The 21,805-nt window shown below is 44.3% G+C and overlaps 1 protein-coding gene across 1 annotated transcript in view; it reads left to right on the plus strand.

Moving 5' to 3' along the window:
- Positions 1 to 18,960, plus strand: part of LOC119386923 (forkhead box protein J3) — a 36,547-nt gene extending 17,587 nt beyond the window's left edge. Inside the window, exons 3-8 of the mRNA XM_037654210.2 lie at positions 9,696 to 9,773; positions 11,279 to 11,380; positions 12,317 to 12,401; positions 14,045 to 14,251; positions 16,772 to 16,884; positions 17,786 to 18,960. Coding sequence (XP_037510138.1) covers positions 9,696 to 9,773; positions 11,279 to 11,380; positions 12,317 to 12,401; positions 14,045 to 14,251; positions 16,772 to 16,884; positions 17,786 to 18,064 — 864 coding nt within the window. The 3' untranslated portion in view covers positions 18,065 to 18,960. The remainder of the gene's footprint in view (positions 1 to 9,695; positions 9,774 to 11,278; positions 11,381 to 12,316; positions 12,402 to 14,044; positions 14,252 to 16,771; positions 16,885 to 17,785) is intronic.
- Positions 18,961 to 21,805: the final 2,845 nt, after the last annotated feature.

Below are 21,805 nucleotides of genomic sequence, written 5' to 3' on the forward strand. Positions count from 1 at the left end.
TTTCTCGTTGACTTTACATGTGCACATTCCAGATTTTTTTGGAAATCTTCAACGCAGACAAAATAAAGCAGCTTTAGTAAATTTTGACTTTCAGCAGCCCTGCACTGTTGACGGCAGCTCATCATGAAAGCATTATTAATTAGATGCACAGTTACGTGACAATGTTTTACATGTTCAAGTTTTTGTGCAACGTATTGTATGTGGTGTTATAATATTAAATGTCTCTGCACTTCACCTTTACACACTGGGATTTCCTTTGTGATTTTCACATTAGTTGAATCTTTAGACTCCTTAGACTGTGCAGCTCTTATTTTTGCCGGCAGATTTACGCTAGTGCCTGCAATTTCACTTTGTCAGGCAAGCTGTGTGACTATATACAAGAAAAAAAAAGGGCCTTCCATGAATATTTTGATATTCAGTGAATGCCTCGAGAAATAACAAGAAAATTTCTTTGGGAATTGGAGAACGCTACGTTATTTAGATCTACGAATTTTCATAGTCAAGAAGCTCGGCCATACAGGTGCCTGGGCAGAATAACAGGGCTGTCTGCGTGCATATGTAGAACATTTGCCATTGTTCCATGAGTGAACTTGTTGACTTAGAATTGCACAAAGTTACAGTCTATTCTTGATGCATTGGTGTGGTTTTGCAAGCACGCGTTGCTGAACATGTCTCCTCACTGCGCTTCTAGCTGTACTTTGCAGGCTTTAATATTTTTTTATTAGAGTGCAACAATACTTCCGAGTGCCCTTGATGCAGTGATGCTACTGCGCAAATAACAAAGCAGCTGTGAAATCTTCTCGCACACACATTTTATACCGGCTCACTTGCACAAAATACAAAAGGAAAACGCAACTTGCAGGTGCTTTCTTGTCTGGATTGTGTGACTCATTGTTAGTTGACAGGGGATGACATACGAGGAAGACCTAACCTCCAACTGCTCCTTTTTTTTCTTTATGAAAGAAAGGAGGCATTCTTTTAAACAAAAGGCTACTTGCTCACTTCCGGGCATTCAGGATGTGTTGTTATGGAAAGCCTCCTGTTTTTCCACATTTATGAAGACCTTCGTTGAGGGACTACACGTAGAAATGCATATATTTGTGACGATTGCCTTTTTAAATGCAAGAACAATTTATACAAATCACTCGCGCCTAGTAGCGTAGCTTTGTTGTTCTTGGTTACAGGAAAAATAAATTTAATCTAATGCAATCTAAACCACCATCTGATGGATGAACTTGTTCCCTTGCAGTAAATAAAAGCAATTGCAGCAAGATGTCCCACATTTCACAATAATTACGGGAAAGTCGAGTCCTGCATTGCACGCATTAGGAACGCCATGTGGTTCAAGGAACAGCTCACTATATTTGTTTGTGGACAGCAGGATTCCTTGTGTGATGTGTGACAAAAGCTGAAGAACTCGCAGACAGCTAAGCAGAAAACTGGGCAAGTTAGTATGTGTCCATTTATGCAAGGAGCGTGAACTGTAGACGCGGACGCAGGGAACACAACACGAGTGCGTGTGTTGTGTTTAGACATGAATAGCCATTGGTTGAGAATAATGGAATGTTGTTAATGACATGAAATAAGGTGTTGACGAAACAGTGTTACTGGGGGTCAGTGCTAGAGGCCTTCGTCCCTGCAGTGGAGAAAAATTGGTGATGATGATGTAATAATGCGTTGGGTGGTTGCATTCAGTTTCAGTTTCTGCTAAAAAAAAAATATCGGGCAGGAAGGCAACACATGAGAACATTAGGCTACCACGTGGGCCTTACACGTTTATCCTTACACTTTCATTTCTTTTTTTTTTTGGGGGGGGGAGGGTAACTTATCTCTTCCCCTCCTCGTACAGATAATTTCGGAGTGCTTGCTTTTATCATGCACCACATTTGGTGCATGATAAAAGCGCTGCGATCGGCACTGACTAACACTCCTAGGTTTAAATGCACATATATACCCTATACAGCGGACAGGAGGATGACCGCCGCTGTAGCTCAGTGGTAGAGCATCGGACGTGTTACTCGAAGGTCGCAGGTTCGGTCCCTGCCGGTGGCATGTTGTCTTTCCGTCCACTTTACTTTCTTCACATTTATATCCTAATTACTACAAATAACATCCCCTATACTTTCCTTGGCATTATTGTCTGTTAGTTTTTATTAATATTGCGTCTAACAAAGAAAAACTAGCCCTTAAAAGGCATCTTCTTTCCTTCATTCATAGCAAGGGTCTCGTTCTGGCAGACTTGATGCCTTCAGGTAGTATGCGAGGGATTATTGGTCAGCTGCCAGCTTGTGAAAAGATCACGTGCTACGTGACGCCAACAGGCAGAAAAACTGTTCCATACTCGCCACCTTGGCTGTGATCGGTGCTGACTAACACTCCTAGGTTTAAGTGCACATATATACCCCATACAATGGACAGGAGGATGACCGCCGCTGTAGCTCAGTGGTAGAGCATCGGACGTGTTACTCGAAGGTCGCAGGTTCGGTCTCTGCTGGCGACAAGTTATCTTTTCGTCCACTTTACTTTCTTCTCATTTATATCCTGATTACTACAGATAACATTCTCTATACTTTCCTTGGCATTATTATCTGTTAGTTCTCATTAATATCGTGTCTGACAGAAAAACGAGCCCTGAAAATTCATCTTCTTTCCACCACATTTGGTACAATTTTGGCTCACCGTGGTCCCTCTCACTGCTATGTTGTGACTGAGTATTTTGCTTTAAGCCAAGCTCGTGTTTCTTTCATGCATTATAGTTCATTGCCGCTTTAAATATGTTTCCATATTGTGAAATGGCAATTTGTTTTGACGTGTTCCCACTGATGCCCTTTAGTAACCTTTCCCTGAGCAGGGGAGTGATTTACGGGCACTGTCATTGCAGATTAGTTTGCTTGTTACTCATATCATAAGTGGATCTGTCAGTTTTGCTAGGCAGCTTGCGTTACATTCTGCATGTTGTTCCCGTGCATGTGTTCCGGAATGGATGAGTGTTTTTTTTTTCTTTTTTTGGATATTCACAGACTTGACTAGTGTTGCCCTTTGATACGAAGCAGCACCTCGTTAATATTCAGAGTAGGTGAATTTTAACATTTCATCAACATTATGGGAAAGGGAGAGAGGGAGAGAGAGATACCAATCTGGCAACTTACGCACATGTCATGAGTGTGACATTCATCTGCAGGCATTTAATGTATAGTAGCTACGAGATCTGTATTGCTGAAGAGGTTTTCTCTTTTTTTTTTTAATTGTGATTCTGTACATCACTGTTGCTCGTGTTATGCATTTAAGTTGCACTTACCACTTGCGAGTTGTGTTGCTCATACAAAATTATGCATCGCTTTCCTTACGTAGGCTGCAGGGGCGTAGCCAGAAATTTTTTTCGGGGGGGGGGGGGGTTCAACCATACTTTATGTATGTTCGTGCATGTGTTTGTATGTGCGCATGTATATATACGCAAGCAAAACTGAAAAATTCCGGGGGGGGGGGGGGTTGAACCCCAACCCCCCCTGGCTACGCCCCTGGTAGGCTGATTGCCTCTAACAAGCATGCACTCGGAAGTGGTGTATGCTGAGGTTATGATTTTCCTCTTTCTGAGCTGTCATTCTTTGTGTTCTTTACATCTACTTTATTTGGTAACCCACAGTGGTTCTGCTTCCTGTAACTCTCCTCAAACAGAGCAATTGGATTAAATAAATAAATGCATCATCAAGAGTTATATGAGTGTTGTCTGATTGAGTCTTTTCACCATTCTTTTCGTCTCACGAGTTTTTGTGACTAATCTTGAAGAAGTGCTTCTTTTTATCTCTGCGCAAGTCAAATTGTTTGTTAGTTGTCTTTTTCTCTCTGCTAAGTGTTCTCTTGATGATCGAATAGTAAGCACAGTCCCTTATTCACGATTTGGAATCGAAGAGTCAGCTGTGCTCAGTGGCCCTTCATCCACACCAGGTAGACGATTTTATCAGACTTAGTCATCGGCGCGGTGCTTTCGCCGCCAACCCACATTCTTTCGCTTGAATCATGGTTACACTTGCATTTTCAGCCTTGGCCAAATAAATGTGAGTTAAAATCAGAATATGTGGTTACTATCTCACCTGCTCTCTGTTGCACAGGAGGATGCATCTGTATGATCACATTTTACTTGCGCACTGGAAGAAAAATAAAAGGGGGAGATTCCATCTCTTATATGGGAATTAGGAATAAGCGAAACTTTCTTTGATGTTTACTGCTTCTAACTCTCCTCATTCGGTGCATGTTCTTGTCCCGTTTCGTTCTCTTCCCCTTTCTCTGCATTTGGCTGCTTGCATGGCTGACTTTTCAATTTTCCGTTACCGACCTCATTTTCTTTTTTTTTTTTTGCCTCTAGTTTGTCTCCTGTGTTTCAGCATATATCCACTGGTGTATTTGCTACCCATCACGAACAGTGGTTTTTGATAGGCAGCGAGGCACTGGAAGTGGTAAGGGAAGATGCCTACTTAAGGCATGTAGTGACTGCATGTCCGAAACATGAAACTGAAGTATCAAGAAGAATAAGAATAAGGTGGAGTACATATAGAAGGCATTCCCAGATCATGAATGGTAGTTCACCACTATCCCTCATGAGAAAGGTGTATAACAGCTGCATCTTACTGGTACTTACCCATGAGGCAGAAATGTGGAGGCTTACAAAAAGGGCGTAGCGTTAAGGGACAAGAAGAGAGCAGAATGGGTCTGGGATCAAATGTATGTTAATGACATATTGTCTAAATCAAGAAGAAATGGGCGTGGGCGGGGCATGTAGTGAGAAGCCAAGATAACCATCGGTCATTGAAATGGACTGGATTCAAAGAGAAAGCAAGCGCGGCAGGGGGAGGCAGAGAGTTATTTGGGCTGATGATATAAAAAGTATTAAAGTTTGCTGGGCATCGCCTCCTCAATTTTTTCAATGCCAGCCAGATAGATGCGCCCGATCCAGCCATTCACCACCCTCTCCTCTACCCTTTCCTACTCTCCCCCGTCGGCTAGCCTTCGCATCTGCTTTGTGTTCATGGGGGAGAGTACCCTTAAGGTGGTGCCTCACGACGGAAGTCAGATGAGGTAACTTTTTGTTCAGTTGTGTTCAGATTCGTCGGGCGGCGTCTCGCATCCCCCATGACCACTATGTTGGCTGTCACACTGGCTGTCTAATAGACGTGGTGTTTTGAGATGGCGCGTCTCCGTTCGTGGCGCTATGTGGGCCACCAGCGGAAAAGTGTCAGTGTGACGCTGCTGCATGCGCTCCCTTTAAGATTTGCCACAGGAGCGCTGTGAGGCGGCGGTGGTGGCATTGCTTCGAGCCACAAAGGAAGGAGCACGAAGGAACAAATCTGACAGACGCATGATATTGGAGAGGGACAGTGCATCTGTCGTATCTCCATGGGAACGCGCTCAGGTGCACGTGTGACAAAAGCAGTCGCACCCTTTAAGTGACGTTGCACCACGACCACTCCCTGAACTAAGGTGGACCAAAGGTTCCCATTGAGGAGCGAGCGTTTGCACTGGCATTGAGAAAGATAGAGGAGGCGTTGGCTGGGATAACGTGGCCGCGGCACGCTCAGGACCGGGTTAATTGAAGAAACATGGGAGATGCCCTTGCCCTGCAGTGGCATAGTCAGGCTGATGATGACGACGATAATGACCCTTTGGTGCATGCCCAGTTGTTGGCACACGCCTACACACACTATTTACGGTTTCCTACCTTAGGCTCGCAATGTCAAAGTATGCTTCGCATCATTTACTGTGCACCTTCCCTCTCTTTTTTTTTGCCCGAGTTTTTTTTTGCGCTGTTTTTATTCAAAAATGATCATTTACTGAATTTCTCACCCCTATATGGAACAGACAGCCCTATACTTGTTTAGACAATTGGGAATATCTGAATGTTTTGATTGTTCATGAACTTTCCTCCAACTTGCGGGTTTCCTCAAAGCTGGCATGCCATCTCTACACACGCGTGGCGGCGTCTTTGTCCTTTTCCTTACTGCATTACTTTCCTGCAAATGTTTTGAACTTTCTTTTGTCAGCGGAGACGGCTGCCAAAGCGTCTCTTCTCTGCCCGTGCCTCAAAATGTTGGCCCTTACCTCCGACTGAGAAGCTGCTCCTGTTCTTGCATGTCTCTCGTGACTGCTTTGACATTTGTCTGGTGCGTTTCTTTTGGAAGGCCAACCGTCTGCATTGCAAAAGGAGCTGTTATTGTCAGTGTGAACTCCTCATGCTTTAAACTCCTCTGTCATACGACGGAGGAGTTCCTGTTTTTTCTTAAAATGCCATCCAGCCTAACAATTTTACCATTTACGATGGGAGGTCAGGCAGCGTCACAACGTGAAAAAGAAAAAGAAAGAGAATGCTGTGCGGTGATATTTTGCAGATTTGAATGTGCAGGGGATATTCCTCTTGAAAAGTTCTTCATGCTGTGTAAATGCGACGTATGCCTTGTTAAGCTGATAGTTTACATTAGTTTTCTTACTATTTTTTGAAAATTTTCACGTAGTTAGGTTTCCTCACAGTGAAACTGGTTGCACCCCCCCCCCCTTTTTTTGCATGCTCGTATGCACAACATGCTCGTGTGCTCGTATACACGGGTATGCTCCTATGCTTGTATGTATGGGTAAGGTGTCACACCTTCGGAGAAAGGAAAAGTTCAGCACATTTTGCAATAAAGTTATGTATTTAACGTATGAATAATAATAATAATATCTGGAGTTTTAAGTGCCAGAACCACAATGCGATAATGACGCACTATGTAATCTATGAAAGATTTGTAGCTTGCCTCTGTGGTCCTTAAGCATTTGGGCAACATCTAAGGCTGCCGAAGTTCTTTAACAGCAATAACTAAAAGATTGGCACCGAGAGGTGGCTTGCAAAGAGATTACTTCGCTGAGATCTGAAACCATGCCTTTGTAGCAATCTGCCTTGGGGAGCTAGGTGAGCCAACTACTGAGCTATCATACAGCAAAAATTTCTGGACAATTGCTGCAAGGGTTTGTCCAGGACAAAGGCTCTGAGATCACTTGTGTCTGTGTACGCATTTCAGAGGCCGTAATGGTGAAGTACTGTTCAGGATGAGAAATATTTTGTGCAACCCGCACGGAAATTCATCCCAAGGCAACTTTTTACTGTGCAGTTTTTTACTGTACGTTTCAGTGAATTTCACCGTGCAATTTCCTGTTCACATGCTCGTGAAAACAGCATCAACAGGTCAAAGGAGGCATACATTACATTGAGGGTAAAAAGCCTCAAGCTTCAAACCTAGATCATACAAACATTGCATTTGTGAACAAAAATGATGATGATGGGTAGTAAACATGATGCATACCTATATTTAAGGATGCATCAGTGGTGATGCAGTTCGCAGAAAATGTCTAAACCATGTGTGGTGTTACTTCCAACAAGATTGTCGGAAGAACAACATGACACAGTGACATGTGAATGCATTTATTGCCACACGATAATTCTTGATGGCCAGATCATACTTTTATGTTTGCACAGCAGATGTAGAGGCAATCTATCTTTAAGTTGTTAAAACCCACATAGGGGTATGAGAAATTGTCACTCGAAAAGAGGAGAAACAGTCATACGAATTGGGCGTATGGAAAATGCTGGCACCGCAGTGAACGAGTCGAGGGCAGCAGGTGCTACACTCTTACAACATGAGAAGGCAAAGGCCTGGCTGCACTGATGTAACACAAATGAACCGCGACAAGCAAGTACTTAAGTTTGGTAATAAATGGACCCTTTGAATGCCTCGTGCAAGCACTTTTGTCTTTGTATGTCTTTTTCAAAGGTGCGCAGACTTTTGTTTGCCTTTAAATGTTTCTCCGACTCCGAATCCGCAACTCTGGATTCTACGCCTTTGCCATGCATTATTACACCTGTAAACGTGACTCCTTGCCTGACATAACAACTGTATAGGGTCTTTTTCTCAAGCAGTTTAAAGTGCTGGCATTGCTCTTTGGTAGAATACTTCATTGCCATGCAGAACACCTGGGTTCAATTCCAACTCAAGCGCTGATTTTTATTCTTTGCATCAAGTTCTTTTCCAAAGCCGTTTCAAGCACCAGCGTACCTCTTTGGTAAAATACTTGACTGTCACACACACCTGGGTTCGATTTAGGCTCAAACCCAGAGTTTTCTTTGCATCCATTGGGATTTTTTTCATCACGGTGCATTTCACATCATGGTTGCTGGCTCTCCGAAGGAAGCTCCAACATAAGACCGTAAGGTCATGGCGACCATCTTTTGTGATCATAAAGGTGTTCTTTTGGTGGATTTTTTTGCCGAAAAGCCCTATGATCAACTGTTATTGTGAGACTGTTATGAAAACTACAGCGAGCCGTCCAAAATGGCAGGCGAGGAATGCTTTCTGGAGGAATAGTGCTTCTTCACGACTCTACAATGAGGGCCACGAATTAAGACACACACAAAAATCGAAGGAGACAAAATGAGCACTTTATCCGGTCTCCTTTGTTTTTTGTGTGTGTCTTAATTCATGCCCCTCATATTAGAATCGCGTTTCACCAACTAGCACCACAAGAAGTGCTCCTAAGCTTCTTCATGACAGTGACTGCCCTCACATTGCTGCTGCAACTCAAAGATTGCTGGGTCAATTCGGATGGGAAATATTTGATCGTCCACCCAATAGTTTGGACCCTGCTCCTATCAATTTCCACATTTTCTTTAAGCTGAAGATGTTTCTGGGTGGTAAATGTTTTGGAAGTGAAGAGTTGAAAAATGCAGTGACCATCTGGCTAATGAACTGGCAGTAGAAGAGTATAACACGGGGATTCTTAAGCTCGTGACCAGATACGACAAATGTGTGGGAGGTGATTATGTAGAGAAGTGAAGGAAGCTCAATGCCTGTAATGGAGTTGTTTTTTGCAATAAATATTGTGCTTTTCATATTTTTTAACTAAGCGGTCTTTATGTTCTGGATGACCCTCATAAGTTCACTTGGGACAGCTGTTTATTGTATGTGCAGTAGGACTGTCAGCTTGGAAAAATTGTCCCTTAGGCTGATCTGAACCTAACGGCGCGAGCGCCGCTACTGTTGGGGGCTTGAAGGAGGCTGCAGTGAATTGTCAAACTGGCATTTGTAAGTCAATAAATAAATAAGCATAAATAAAAAGGTTTCGATGGCTGGGACATCAACTCGGGGCCTTGAGTAGTGAAGCCCGACGCCCTAACCACCATGCCACATGAAGATGCCTTATTAGGTGGTATCGAACATGCAAGCAAGTGCATTAAGACATTCAGTATGTTTTCTGCAGTGCTAATTGTTTCTCGAAGATTAACTCTCATACGAGCCAGCTCTGAAAACGTGCCTGGCACGTTTTCAGAGTGCTGACAGTTAGCCGTCAGCGTCATCTCGAGCACACCATCAAGGTGTGAAGCCTGCACGACAACATGTGGTGCTGTTGGTCACTCTCTTAAGTCTCGTGTCAGTGTCCCTCCCACCAAGACTTAATACTTAATGCACTTTTCTTGCACTTACTGTAAGTCACCAATGACTTTTTTGTGATGTGGGTTATTAAGTCGATGTCTCACGGATCAAATGAGCTGTGCATGCACCATTGTGTGCAGCGCTTAGCAGCACTTTCACGTCAAAATTTACTCACCAATGTGTTGTTATGTTTTAAGCTCTTGGTTTACATTTCTTTGTTGTTATTGTTTTATGTTTGTACAGGGTTCCTACTGGGAGCTTGACCTGAAATCTGGAAGTGAGCTTCCCTGCAGAAAGAAAAAGCTCAAGGCCTACGATTCGGTAAGTGTGCTTGCTGTTGGTAGGTGTGTTAGATAAAATGACATACGTCCAACGTAATGCTGTCATAAAAAAAAAGGGGCGCCCTCAACACAAAGGAAAAGAAAAAAGGGAATCTGCAACATGCATCACGTCCTGTATTTTTTTTTGGTGTCCGTTGCACCTTTTTCTTTCCTTGCGGGCTATTGAGCATGCCCTTTGGTAGGTCGGCAGAATAAGCAAATACTCAACTTGTTCAAGGATATTGTCACCAGCGATGTAACTCTTGCTTCTACTTTCCAGTCACTCGTGCTCCTACTGACTCACTCCTCACACTCTCTCTCTCTCCAGGCTCACAGCAGATACGCACTTTTCTGGCGTGCATACTTTCTTTTTCTGTGCAAGTCGAACTGTTGACGCACCTACATTGTTCGTTTCTCTGTCGACCATATCCCCTTCAGGCTCAAATTATGATGCACTGTCCGTAAATGCGTCAAATTCTCGTAGCATAATTCCAAGGCACTCAATATTACATTCGAAGAAAGAAAATGAAGGAATGTGTTGTTTTGTGTGAGTTTCAGTAATATTAATTAACGTGTAAATAAATATCTAATTATTCCGCAATCAGTCAGCTTCAGTGCTTGCATAAAAAGAATAAAATATTAGGCCCAAAATGCATGCCCAGTTTGTTTTTTTGGCTGTATTTGTTTTGAGCAAAGAAAAATAATACTCTTGACTTTGGTCCTGAAACGCGGCACGTCGAACTATTGTTGAACTTTGTAGTGTCTCCAGGAAAGAGATCCTCTGCAGCAATGCGCAGCACAATGAAGTTAAATGACCGCTAGTTGTCCACTCAGGAAGCCTGCACAAATGTGCACACTGCGTTTCAAGCCATGTGAAGAAACACGTGGTGCATGATGTGCCTCCAAAGTTGATGCGTGCACTTGTACACAGCGCCATTGAAGGGGATATATCACTTGCTGACAAATGGTTCTGACATGGAAGTGATGCTCTAACACTAACAGGTTTACAAAGCTGTAGCCTTGCACAAGATACATCTTCGTGTCTTGGAACCTTGGCTATTATTGTTGGTTCTATCTTTTTCTGTAGTCAAATTGCATGCATGGCTAGAGAAGTAGCATATATTCTAGAACGCGTCTAAGTGCAAGAGATTATTTGGAAGGGATGATGGCTTGCTTAAAACAGCGAGCATGTTTGACCTGTGGAGCAGGTTTCGACTACCGGGAACTGTACTCATGACTACAATGCTGAGAGTGTTCTTTGTTTTTCCAGGTACAATTTGACTTAACGAAGAGTTAAAGTCTTGAGTTTGTACTTAGACAGCTATGTTCTTCACCATCAATAGTGTGACACTATGCATGGGAATGGATAAGTTAATTGGTGCAAAACTTCACAAGTGGGCATATAGATTGGTGTCGTGACGATGTAATGATTCATGCGCTGTTGTCAAAGTGCTCTGAAGGCATGCACTAAATGGGGCTTTATTGCTTTGTGTATTGCTTTGCTAGGTGTATCCTTACAGCCCTGAAACTGGCATCAACACCTGGACTCCAGAGGTCGAGGGCCATTCATCACCTCCGCAGAACCACACCACCATACCGGAAATAAAGGTATGGCCCTGCTGCCCAGATCCCAAAACTATTTCCCCAATTTCGTGAAAAAAAAAAAAGTTTCGCTGTGCTTCTCTCCCGTTTATCTTGTTCAGAGCCGTATATCTTGTTCAGAGGGGTTCATTAATTAACATGGCAATGCAGTGCGGTTTAAGAAAGGTACTAGATATTGCTGTTAGTATTCATAATTTGAATAAAGCATGTGAATTCACTTCACCACACACTGTAGTTTTCTATGCTCATTGTTTCTCTCGTCAGTATTGAGCCAGGTAGCTAAATATGTTACTTTACAAGCGATTCATTGGTATGCTTCACATAAGCATTGATGCTACAGAAGAGCTTAATAGGGCCATTGCACTAGTAGACATGTCTCTATGTATTAGTAAAGTTGCAGCTTCACAGGGATGTTAGCATGTTTGGTTAAAACGTTTCAGACAAACGCTTTAACCAAGCATGCCAACAGCCCTGTAAAGCCACAGCTTTACTGATAGGCATATTTTGGAATGTGTTAATGCTTGTTGCAGCTTTCTGACTATACACTAAGATGGAATTGAATTGAATTGAGTTTATTTGCAACAAGGTTGCGAGGAAGACCAGGCAAAAAAGCTGCATTGAGCAGCGTGATGGGAATCTGGCCACCTCATACACTATGCAGCTTCACAGCGGTCGAACAGAAGCACACGGTATACATACTACATGAACTAACTAAATGAGTGAACAACCACGGGTCGGAATTAATAAACAAGGTTATCGTGGAAACATTATAGAAAACATTATCGGAGACATTATCGTGGAAACAAGATGCATGTCAAAAGATGCTTGTGGGGATCAGCGCCTAGACATGCATGCTGCATAAAGATGCTGCACAAAGTGTTTGTGCAACATGCCACCAAAATGCCATCTAAGAAAGATATTCTCCCGATTTACACTCTGCAGCAGGAAGTCATACGGCCCGAATACGAGGTTGATGATGATCAGTCAAGAGTGTCGTCGGAATACTACGACGAACCTGTCAAGACAAGTGAGTTCTATCATCTCATTTTCAACATGTTCCTGGCGCATTTTGTTTTTCTGAATACTCGCTGTAAATGACAAACGAAAGTTGATGGCTCCTCTGCCGTTCCATGTTGTTTTTGTTGTGGCTTAATTAACACAGAGTTCACAATTGTTGTGGTAGGTTACTGGCTAATGTATTATGTTGCCAAGCTTGAAACTGCGTGTTTGATTCCCGGCCGTGGTTGCCTCATTTCAACGGGGGTGATGTAGAAAAACACCTGTGTTTTTAGTTTTAGTTGCACATTGAAGTCCCCCAGGTGGTCAAAATCAATCTGGTGTCCCCTACTTCAGTATGCTTCATAATCATACTAGGGTTTTGACACGTAGAACCACAGATTTTTATTTTGAACACATGACTTACCCATGACAAATATTAGCCATTTTATGCTTCTTCAGTACTCTTCGCTTGGTTTCTGCTAGTCACCTCTGTGTCATCTATTACGTAGCAATTCTTCTTGTAGTGGATACTTCACACGTCACTATGTTCAATATAAAACTGACTTATGGTTGCATATTGGGCTTGTTCGCACATACTTCGGGTTAAATGCCATCAGCATAGTACATTTGACATAGGGCAAAAAGAGCCACACGGAAGCACTTGCACCGAGTATATACTTTTGACCACATGTTTATTTTCGAGATCAACAGTGCATGTACCCTTGTACCCTTCACGAAGTGCATTGCTGGGTATTCGGAGCTTGCTGCTCAGAGCTTGCAACAAGGAGCAAAATTATTTTTGTACCGAAAGTCATCATCATTATAATCATTTCAAGCATCATCATCATCATTTCGTTTATTTCTACATTCACTCCCCCCTTTAGTCACTACTACTACTACTACTACTACTACTACTATGACAACAACAGCACAGTATAGACTAAGAGAGCTTCGCTGTGAAAACCCCCAAATTTACATTATACATTGTGGTTGTCATCAGCACAGACAGTGAAAGTGTACCTGGCACTGATTGAAGCTTGTAAATGGTTGTGAAAGATGAGAATTTACAATGGAAGACAGTGAGGTAATAGAAAATGTATTGTTTACTGCAGTGGATGTTGAGGCACACACGTGGCATATGCGCAAGTACAGGCTTGCTGGCTTGGGTCACATTTTTTTACCTTCTGTAGTCCTGTTGTGGATTACGCATGAAATGTAGAAATAGCTGCACACTAATTAAAAATAAACAATTTCAACGTGCTATCCGCTTTAATAACCTAACAGGGACGATGGCAATAGTGGAATGATAGATCATGACAGTTTCCTGCTGTGGAACGAAACAAAAAGAGGCATGAATTACGTTCCTCAGTTACAGGTGGGTTTTTAGGCTGGGTCTGGCAGTAGTTAGTGAACAACACCGATTGTGGCGCAATAACATCGAATGCAACACTGAAATAAAAAGAAGCAACTGTAACAGATTGAAAGTTAAAGGACTTTAACGATCAGCAGCAATGTACTGCTGTTCAGGCCATTTCTCTGATAACCTCCAGCTGTCTGATAGGTAATGCAGTAAGTAATGCCAATGCTTGGCCTTTGCTGACTCTCGTACTGTCACGCGTGCATCCGCAAGTGTTGCCTCTCTCCCACTTGTCATCCTGTTGCCACACACAGTCATGGAGTCATTCACGCACGAGCAGCTGGTGGAGCTGACTGCCACTCTGGCATCCCTCCAAGAAGCGGAGGCCACAGGCTACGCCAGCCACCCGGGTGACGCGGGACTTCTGGCAGCCACCGCGCCCAACCTGGTCCCACCACCTCCTGCCCCAGCCACCACACTGCACAGGCTCGAAGCGGCTTCCCAGTCGGCTGCCGTGCCTGGTGAGTGATTGCTCGTTCCGTCACTACGAGGAGCTGCACTGCACCACTGTGTGGCAGTGCATGATGGCTAGTCTTACAGCTGTGTTTGTCGCGATAGCCCAGTAGGTATGGGATTCGCGCTGCTAAGCTTGACGTTGTGCGGGCTTGATTCCACTGCCTGTAGCTGCATTTCAGTGGAGGCAAAACACAAAAATGCTCACATACTTAGATTTAGGTACACATTGAAGAACATTGTGGTCAAAATTAGTCATGCAGCATGATAATCAGATTGTGGTTTTGGCACATTAAGTGCCATAATTAATTTAATGAGGCTGATGAGCTGTGCTTCATATATAAATTGTGGAGCGTCAAGTTCACTAATGGGCACCGACTTGTATGTAGACGAACATTAAGTTGGTACACTGCCACTTCTGTGTTCATGCAGCTAGGCATCATTATTAACAAAGTGGTACACTCCTTCAAAGTACGATGATTTGCCTTCTTTTTTTAATATTCCACCTCTCTGTGTAAACTGCTGACATACCGTATATTGGCGTTTATAAGTCGACGATTTTTTTCATAAAATGACCTTCCAAAGTTCAGGGGTCGACCTATAATCGGAGTCGACCTATACGCGGAATCGTAAAGTCGACTTATCTGTGGGGTCCGACGAAACGTCGTCGTCCTCGGATTTCCTGCTATTCGACGCATCGATAACATCAGCCGCAGAGGCAGCGGAGTCGCGGCAACAGCTATCTCCCAATGCACGCGCGCCGCTTCCGGAGCCGGACATTTTTGCGATCTGCCACGACGATCGCGAAACTAGCAAAACCACGCGAGGTGAAACTACGGAGCGCGTTTAAATATCACCGCCGCGCGGCATTAATGCGAACTGCTCGGGAAACACTGTCTCGAAAGCAGCATTTCAAACCTTTGATAGAGGGCGAACGATGCTCTATGAATAAAGAGGAATTTATCTTGTGAAGCGCCCTGCAGTTTTGTTTTCATGCAATAGAAACAATTCGTTGATAAACCATCGGCATTCTACAGAAAAGCTGGAAGCGCTATGTGGGCTGGCAACACTTCGCGGGGAACTAAACCACATGACCAGTCACATGCGCCCACAAGCGTCTTCGCGTCTTTTTGCACTCACGCCTGTTCGCCATTTCTGCATTTCGCTTCGCTTGCGAGCAGTGGTGTGCGCGATTTGCGACGCTGCCAAACGGATGCCAAGATGCCACTGCTACGCCGGCAACAGTACAGTGCTGCTTTCAAGAGGCAAGCGATCCTTTATGCAGAGTCGGAAAGCAACGTTGAAGCAGGGCGCAAGTTTGATGTGTCGGAAAAATGCGTGAGGGAATGGAGCAAAACAAAGGACCAAGATCTTCGCGTGCGCTGCTACACGCCGTTCCTGTCGTGGACCGAAGTCTGGACGATACCCTGCTGTTGATTGAGGAGGCGCGCTTCTTTGAGTGAAGTGGCGCAATGGGTCAACGATGCCTGGTATGGACTGCCAACCGACGTGGTCCGCGCGGCGTTTTCCACGTGCGGCATCTCGGTACCACCGGCACCCGTTCCGACGGCGAGCAGCAGCAGTGGCCCACACGATGGCAATGACCGTGACTGCGTCCTTCTCTCAAGCGACGAGTCGTAAGCAATGTTTCACGGGCAAATAAATGTTTGTTTGCATCACTCCCTCTTCTGAAAAGCTTATTGGTGAGCTATGGCCGCAGCATGAGGCTGTGTTCGGAGTCAACATTTTTTTTCCCCTAGAAGGGCTTGCAAGTTGGAGGGTCAACTTATAATCGGCAATATACGGTAAGAGAGGTACTAGTAGCATCCGGGAAAGCACGAGTTCATATTGCTTGTGCTGCATGTGGTCTCTTGCACTCCAGGAACAAATATCACAATACTAGGACAAAGTATGCAAGAGTGTGAACAGGCAATTAATGGGGCATTTCTTGCTCCTTTTGTAGAGTAAGCCAGCTAGCCAACTTGTACAATCAATTGTAGCATGCCGATATAACACGTAGTGGAACCAAGGATGTTCGCTATGCTGGGATACTGAGTCAGTAATGTTTGCCCTGGCCAGAAACCCACACCTATGTTGTTTGCGTGTGAAGTTTCTTGAAATGGAGGTGAACTTGAGGGAACAGGAATGTGTCCATTAGATTGTCCTGTCTCACTGGGATTGTCCCACTTGCGACATTGGTCCCGATCCAGAGGAGGAGGAAACAGGTTCTTGCATCTGAGAAACCATGCTCTAGGGTTGTGTGGCTACAGCAGCAGTTATGCCATCTCTTGCACCACCGTGCGACTTTGACTCGGCAAGCGCCATAGCTCGACCTTGGAGTGGCAAGTGCCATGTGGAGATGCCAGATTACAGGAGACGCGATAGTTATGCAAGGGAAAACAACCTCGGGGGACACGAGGTAGTTGGAGTGTCTCCGTGGGTAGATAGTAACACAAGTGTGTGTGCATTTACTGTTACGAATTCATCCTTCAGTGCCTTCTTTCCCCGTTTTCTCTTTGTCCTGGCAGCACACCACCGATCTATGTGCCACTATGGAGGTGCAACCCAGCCGGACGATGGTTCCCGATGCTTTCCTGGCACTAGCAGCAGCCCTAATCTCAGCGGAGGGTTCCTTGATCAGGTCAGTTCAGTGGATGTCTCGCTCTTTGGTTATAAAATACGTGCCTTAAATGTATGGGGTTGATCACATAGTTGTTTCCTCAGTCTGGAACCCTGTTGAAAACAGAAAGAAGGAACAAAAGTGGTCGTCTTTCAAGTGGCTGTGATATTAAAAACCAACATGACCGTCAAGCAGATGTGACAAAACTGTTTTTAAACAAAGAACTGCATGCGGCTTACATGAAAACCTGAATTGTATTAGGATTAATCTTAGAGGAATGCATTTGAAGATAGCTATACAGGTTGTGCACGATGTTATAAAATCGTGTGGCACATATGCACACATAACAGTGATAAGCCCACTTCATTGCAGTTCTACTTGTCATCATTTCTCTCAATTTTCTGCAGCAGTGAACAAAGACCACAATTAACAGTTTATAAAAATTTCATTGTGCTTGCTTCAGTTACATGTTGCGCAACATTTTATTTGTACTAAAATCTCGTCACACATTCTATTAGGATGCTGGTCCCTTTTAATTGCGCTACTGTAGTATTAGACGTGAAGCCTTTAGAATTCGCAAGTGACTACTGAAACATATTGCTATGCTTTTTATCGATGACTTGCCTGATTTGAAGGTCTGTGGGCGGCTGTCTTTTCTTTCTCTTACTGTCATGCAGTAGGTGCTTTTCACCTGTTTTGAAAATTGCTGATGTCACTGCTTCCTGTAGGAGCTGTCAGCATGGTGGTTGGGAGGTATGTAAAGTGAATGGGGAATGGGGGCAGAATAAGGTTTCTTTGCTCCACCTTTCGTCCTTTTTCAGTCTCGCTTTTGTGCATTCAATTCAATGCAAAGAATCCTAATCGCTCGTTTCCTTTCGTTCTTTCTTAATTGTACCTGTATTCTTTCACCCATTTTCCACAGATTCCGGACATTGTGAAGAATGAGCACGGCGAGGCTCCCACGTATGCCTCGCTGGGCTACTCGCCGTCCCTGTCTCCCGCAGATGCTGGCGCCAAGAGCCAGCACCATCACCAGCACCATCACCAGCACCATCACCAGCCGCATCAGCACCAGCCGCCGCCTCCTCACCTCCAGCATCAGCACCTGCACCACCATCACCACCACCACCAGCATTACCACACCATGCCGGTGCCCATGCCCTGTGGTACTGCCCCTTACGCGTGGCACCACCCCGCCTGAAGGGGTGCGCCTCCGTGCAGCCCAAACCCTGCGACGCTCCTTCGAGCCTGTGGGCAAGGACTCCACTCTGCAGATGACCGTTAGGGGCCTCACTGTGATGATGTCACGCTGTACACACCACCGCGCCTACCTCCCAATCATTGCCGGCCTCCTAAAAGGAGAGAGAGATATTATATATACACACTATAGGGCGGCAGCAGGACTGCTCGCCGCGTTGTTGCAGTCTGTCATAGTGCCGCCTTTCTGTGTTCGTCACGACCACGGAAGAAGGCGCACTGGTAAAATTGGCAGAGACCTTGCCGTGTCGTCTGTGATTACTGCCTACCGACTTGCTAAAACATTATAGTGCGGAGAACGGCGGACCTCGGACGTGCGGCTGTCGACTGTTGCCGCGTTTCCTTCTGCCCGACGACCTTTCCGAACGAGCTCAGGCCCCGGTGTGCCCTCCGGCGAGAGATCCGGGTTCGCTGGGGAGTTGCTCTAGTACGTGTGTGCAAGCTACCGCCGCTGCGGAGGCCCACTCTTCCTCAGCATGGTTTCTTTGCTGCGGGATAGCGTAGGATAGAGTGGCTATGGCGTGCCCTGTGTTTGCATGTATTATATTGTCTCGCTGGAACAGACTTTAGTGGACCAGGCTCTCTTGTGCAGTGGCAGTAGTAGTGTCTTGCAAGTATTCCACTAATATCCCATTCGATTTCCCCGTATGTACCAGCAACACTTAAAGGTGTGCTGCAAGAATTTGCTCCGGGGAATCTCAGTGGCAGGCAACTTCAGATATTGTCAAGCGAGCCTTCTAAAGGTCTGATATTGTAAAATACGATCCTGATGCAGCACGTATAATACGAAGGTCACTTGTTCAAACCTTTCTATAGGTAGACGGAATGAATAGCTTTTTTTTTAAATTAAAAAAAGTTCCACCTTCACTAAAATATGTCAGACGAGTTGTGAAACAAGTGGTTTTCTTGCAATTTTTATGATACTATAAGAACTGCTGCAAATAAGGGTTGTGACATTGCTGAAGAATGACCAAATTCTTGGCAAGGTTGAGTACAGTGTTTGAGGCCATGGCATGAAAAACGCCAGCATCGCATTTCGTTGATGGAATGTTCACCAAAAGTTGGCTGTACGGTTGAAATCTTGCCAAAAAAGAAGTTGCACGCATATAGAAATACACTCTGACCTCATTATAACAAAGTCGCATCTGACACAAAAATAACATCGTTATATCCGAAAATTCGTTATAGAGGTGCATTCATAACACTGTATCTATGACAAGAATATTATTCATTTACTTCGTTATAACCGATAATTCGTTATATCCGTCATCGTTATATCGAGGTTAGAGTGTATGCACGTTATGTGAAAGAGGTCCCGAACTACCTCTTGGACTGGTTGAGAAAACTTGCTCTGTGGATAGACGACTGATATATGGATACCTCAGCCAAATTTTGTAGTATTAAGTGGCACGTGAAGTTTGCCAGCGGATTGCAAAGTTTAAACACCCTCTTTTCAAATGGGGTGGTGGGGGCAGCCTCCTGTTCCCCAATGACATTGGGTAGATTCCCGGAAAGCACTGCCATTGGGTGATAGACATTCAGTTTCCGAACAGGATGTTTGGATGAATGCACTCCTCTCTGCCGTTACTGGCACACAAATGGATACAGTGAACCAAACAGGCTGTACTATTCGAAACACAGCATAAGTTGGGCGCGGGGAGGAGCATAACACTTGTAATACCTTCACTCGTACTAGCTGCCGAAAAAAAAAAAATTATTCTGCAACGTATATTTCTGTGAGGCACTTTACACATTCCAAAGCATTCTTGAGATTTAAATATAAGAAATGTGGTTCAGGACCCCTTCGGATATTTGTTGTAAGCATATTTGATTTGTTGTATCTGATGATCTATTCTGTCCACGTTTATTATGTCGAGGTTCACTTGACTTGCAAGTCATGACGAAAGGCATGCCACGTGCTGTAACTGTCACTGTACGACAGAGTCTGTACCAGCTCTCTGCTCAGTCAGGACTGCCTGCGGCATACCAGTACAGACTGGAAGCTGCTATGGGTGTTTGGAAACGTTGAGCAGATATTGCAGTTGCACATTTTGGGAGCCCCGATACTTGTGCAAACTGAAATCACTCAATGGAAAGGCCTTAAAAAGGATTTATCCATCCCCGCAGAAAAAAAAAAGAAAGAAAAGCGAAGTGAAAACATACTAGTTGTCCCGGTTCTGCGTCACGTCCATTTGGATTAGGGTACAGAATGAAAGACTAACTTTATCTGCAAAATTTTATGCCTTCATTTGCTGCTCTAAGACAGTGACCTATGTAAGTTTGAAAGAGTACCTCTTAATGGCCTTGACATCGTCGCACTGTAAGGTCATTGAGGAACATCAGCAAGCTATTGTAACAAAGCCTCTGGCAGTTATGTCTGCACCTGCCACAATCAATCACATGCAGGCTTAGTCAGGCAGTCTGTCTGAATTTGAAAGCGTCGTGATTTTTTCTGTGAAATTGCAGCCAGTGCAGCTGCCTTTCTAATTCGATTCATTCGCAAGAATCCCATGTTCTTGCAGGTACGAATAATTTTCTCGCAAACAAAAAAGACCGAGGCGAGAAATGCCACTAGGCAGGCACCTAGCACGAGGCACCCTCGATGGGCCGTCGTTGTAGTATTAACTGCGTTTTTAACCACATGGCCACGAAGCCGTTGTTTGAAGTACAAAATACTTTTCATCTCATTTCATGCTTTTTCCCTCTGGTGTGGGGTGGTCATCGGTCATTGCGAGGTGCCATAGCAGGGGACGTTATTACCGTGCCTAGTTGCTTTTTTCCTTGTTAGCTCATTCACTGCTCTTGGCGCGAGCACTCTCGGAAGTCGTGTTATTGCGCCCAAAAATTTTTTTGTACTTCTCTTTGCTGATGCTAAAGCGCGTGTGCTCACTGTAGTGTTACCACTTGTTTTGTAATCTGCACATTTTCTGCTGTGGCATCTACAGGTTCATGTAGTGCAGTGAACATCAATCCAAGTATCTTACTTGACTAAGCTGAATTCCCTGATGAAGTGGACAACTTGAAGACCAATGTGTCTCCTACTCGATTACTCATGTAATGTACGAAATTTGGCTGCTGCTGCTGCTGGTAATAATATTTGGTGCACTTGCATTAGCTGGGATTGTATTAAGACAGTCCTGTTCAGACAAATTCGGTGCCATGCCTACTCGGAACAACTACAAAAAATTCCGTTATTGCCTTGTTTAAAATGCACCAGGTAATGCTCGTTTCACCGAACCGTGTGGTATGCCTGCCTACAAGCTTGGCTTTTGGAATTGAGGTGTTCGGGAAAAAAAAATTTGTGGCGATTACTTTCAACATTTCTTGTCGTGTTGCAATGGTAGAGCGATAAAGAGCCCTTGTGTTTAATCTGAACCTATAGTTGAAGGACAGTAAATTAAGTGTGAGCAGTTGAGACTAGAGCTGCAGGAAACGAAATTGGCTCTAAAGAGAACTTATAGGACATCTGTAACCAAAAGAGATATGCTTATCGTTATGAACAGTTGTACTAGCTAGTAGGTGGTAATAGTGGCTGCAAAAGAAAAGTGCTAGCAGCAGCCGGAAAAAATAAAAATCTGGGTAGCTTTGAAAATGTGTATGTGCAAGTTGTTTCATTTTGTCGGCTTAAATTTCTTAGCGTTGCTTGTCACAACAGCAGTGAAGTTTGAAAGCCACGTTATTTTAT

The sequence above is a fragment of the Rhipicephalus sanguineus genome, chromosome 3, assembly GCF_013339695.2.
Source record: "Rhipicephalus sanguineus isolate Rsan-2018 chromosome 3, BIME_Rsan_1.4, whole genome shotgun sequence".
Lineage (NCBI taxonomy): Eukaryota > Metazoa > Arthropoda > Arachnida > Ixodida > Ixodidae > Rhipicephalus > Rhipicephalus sanguineus.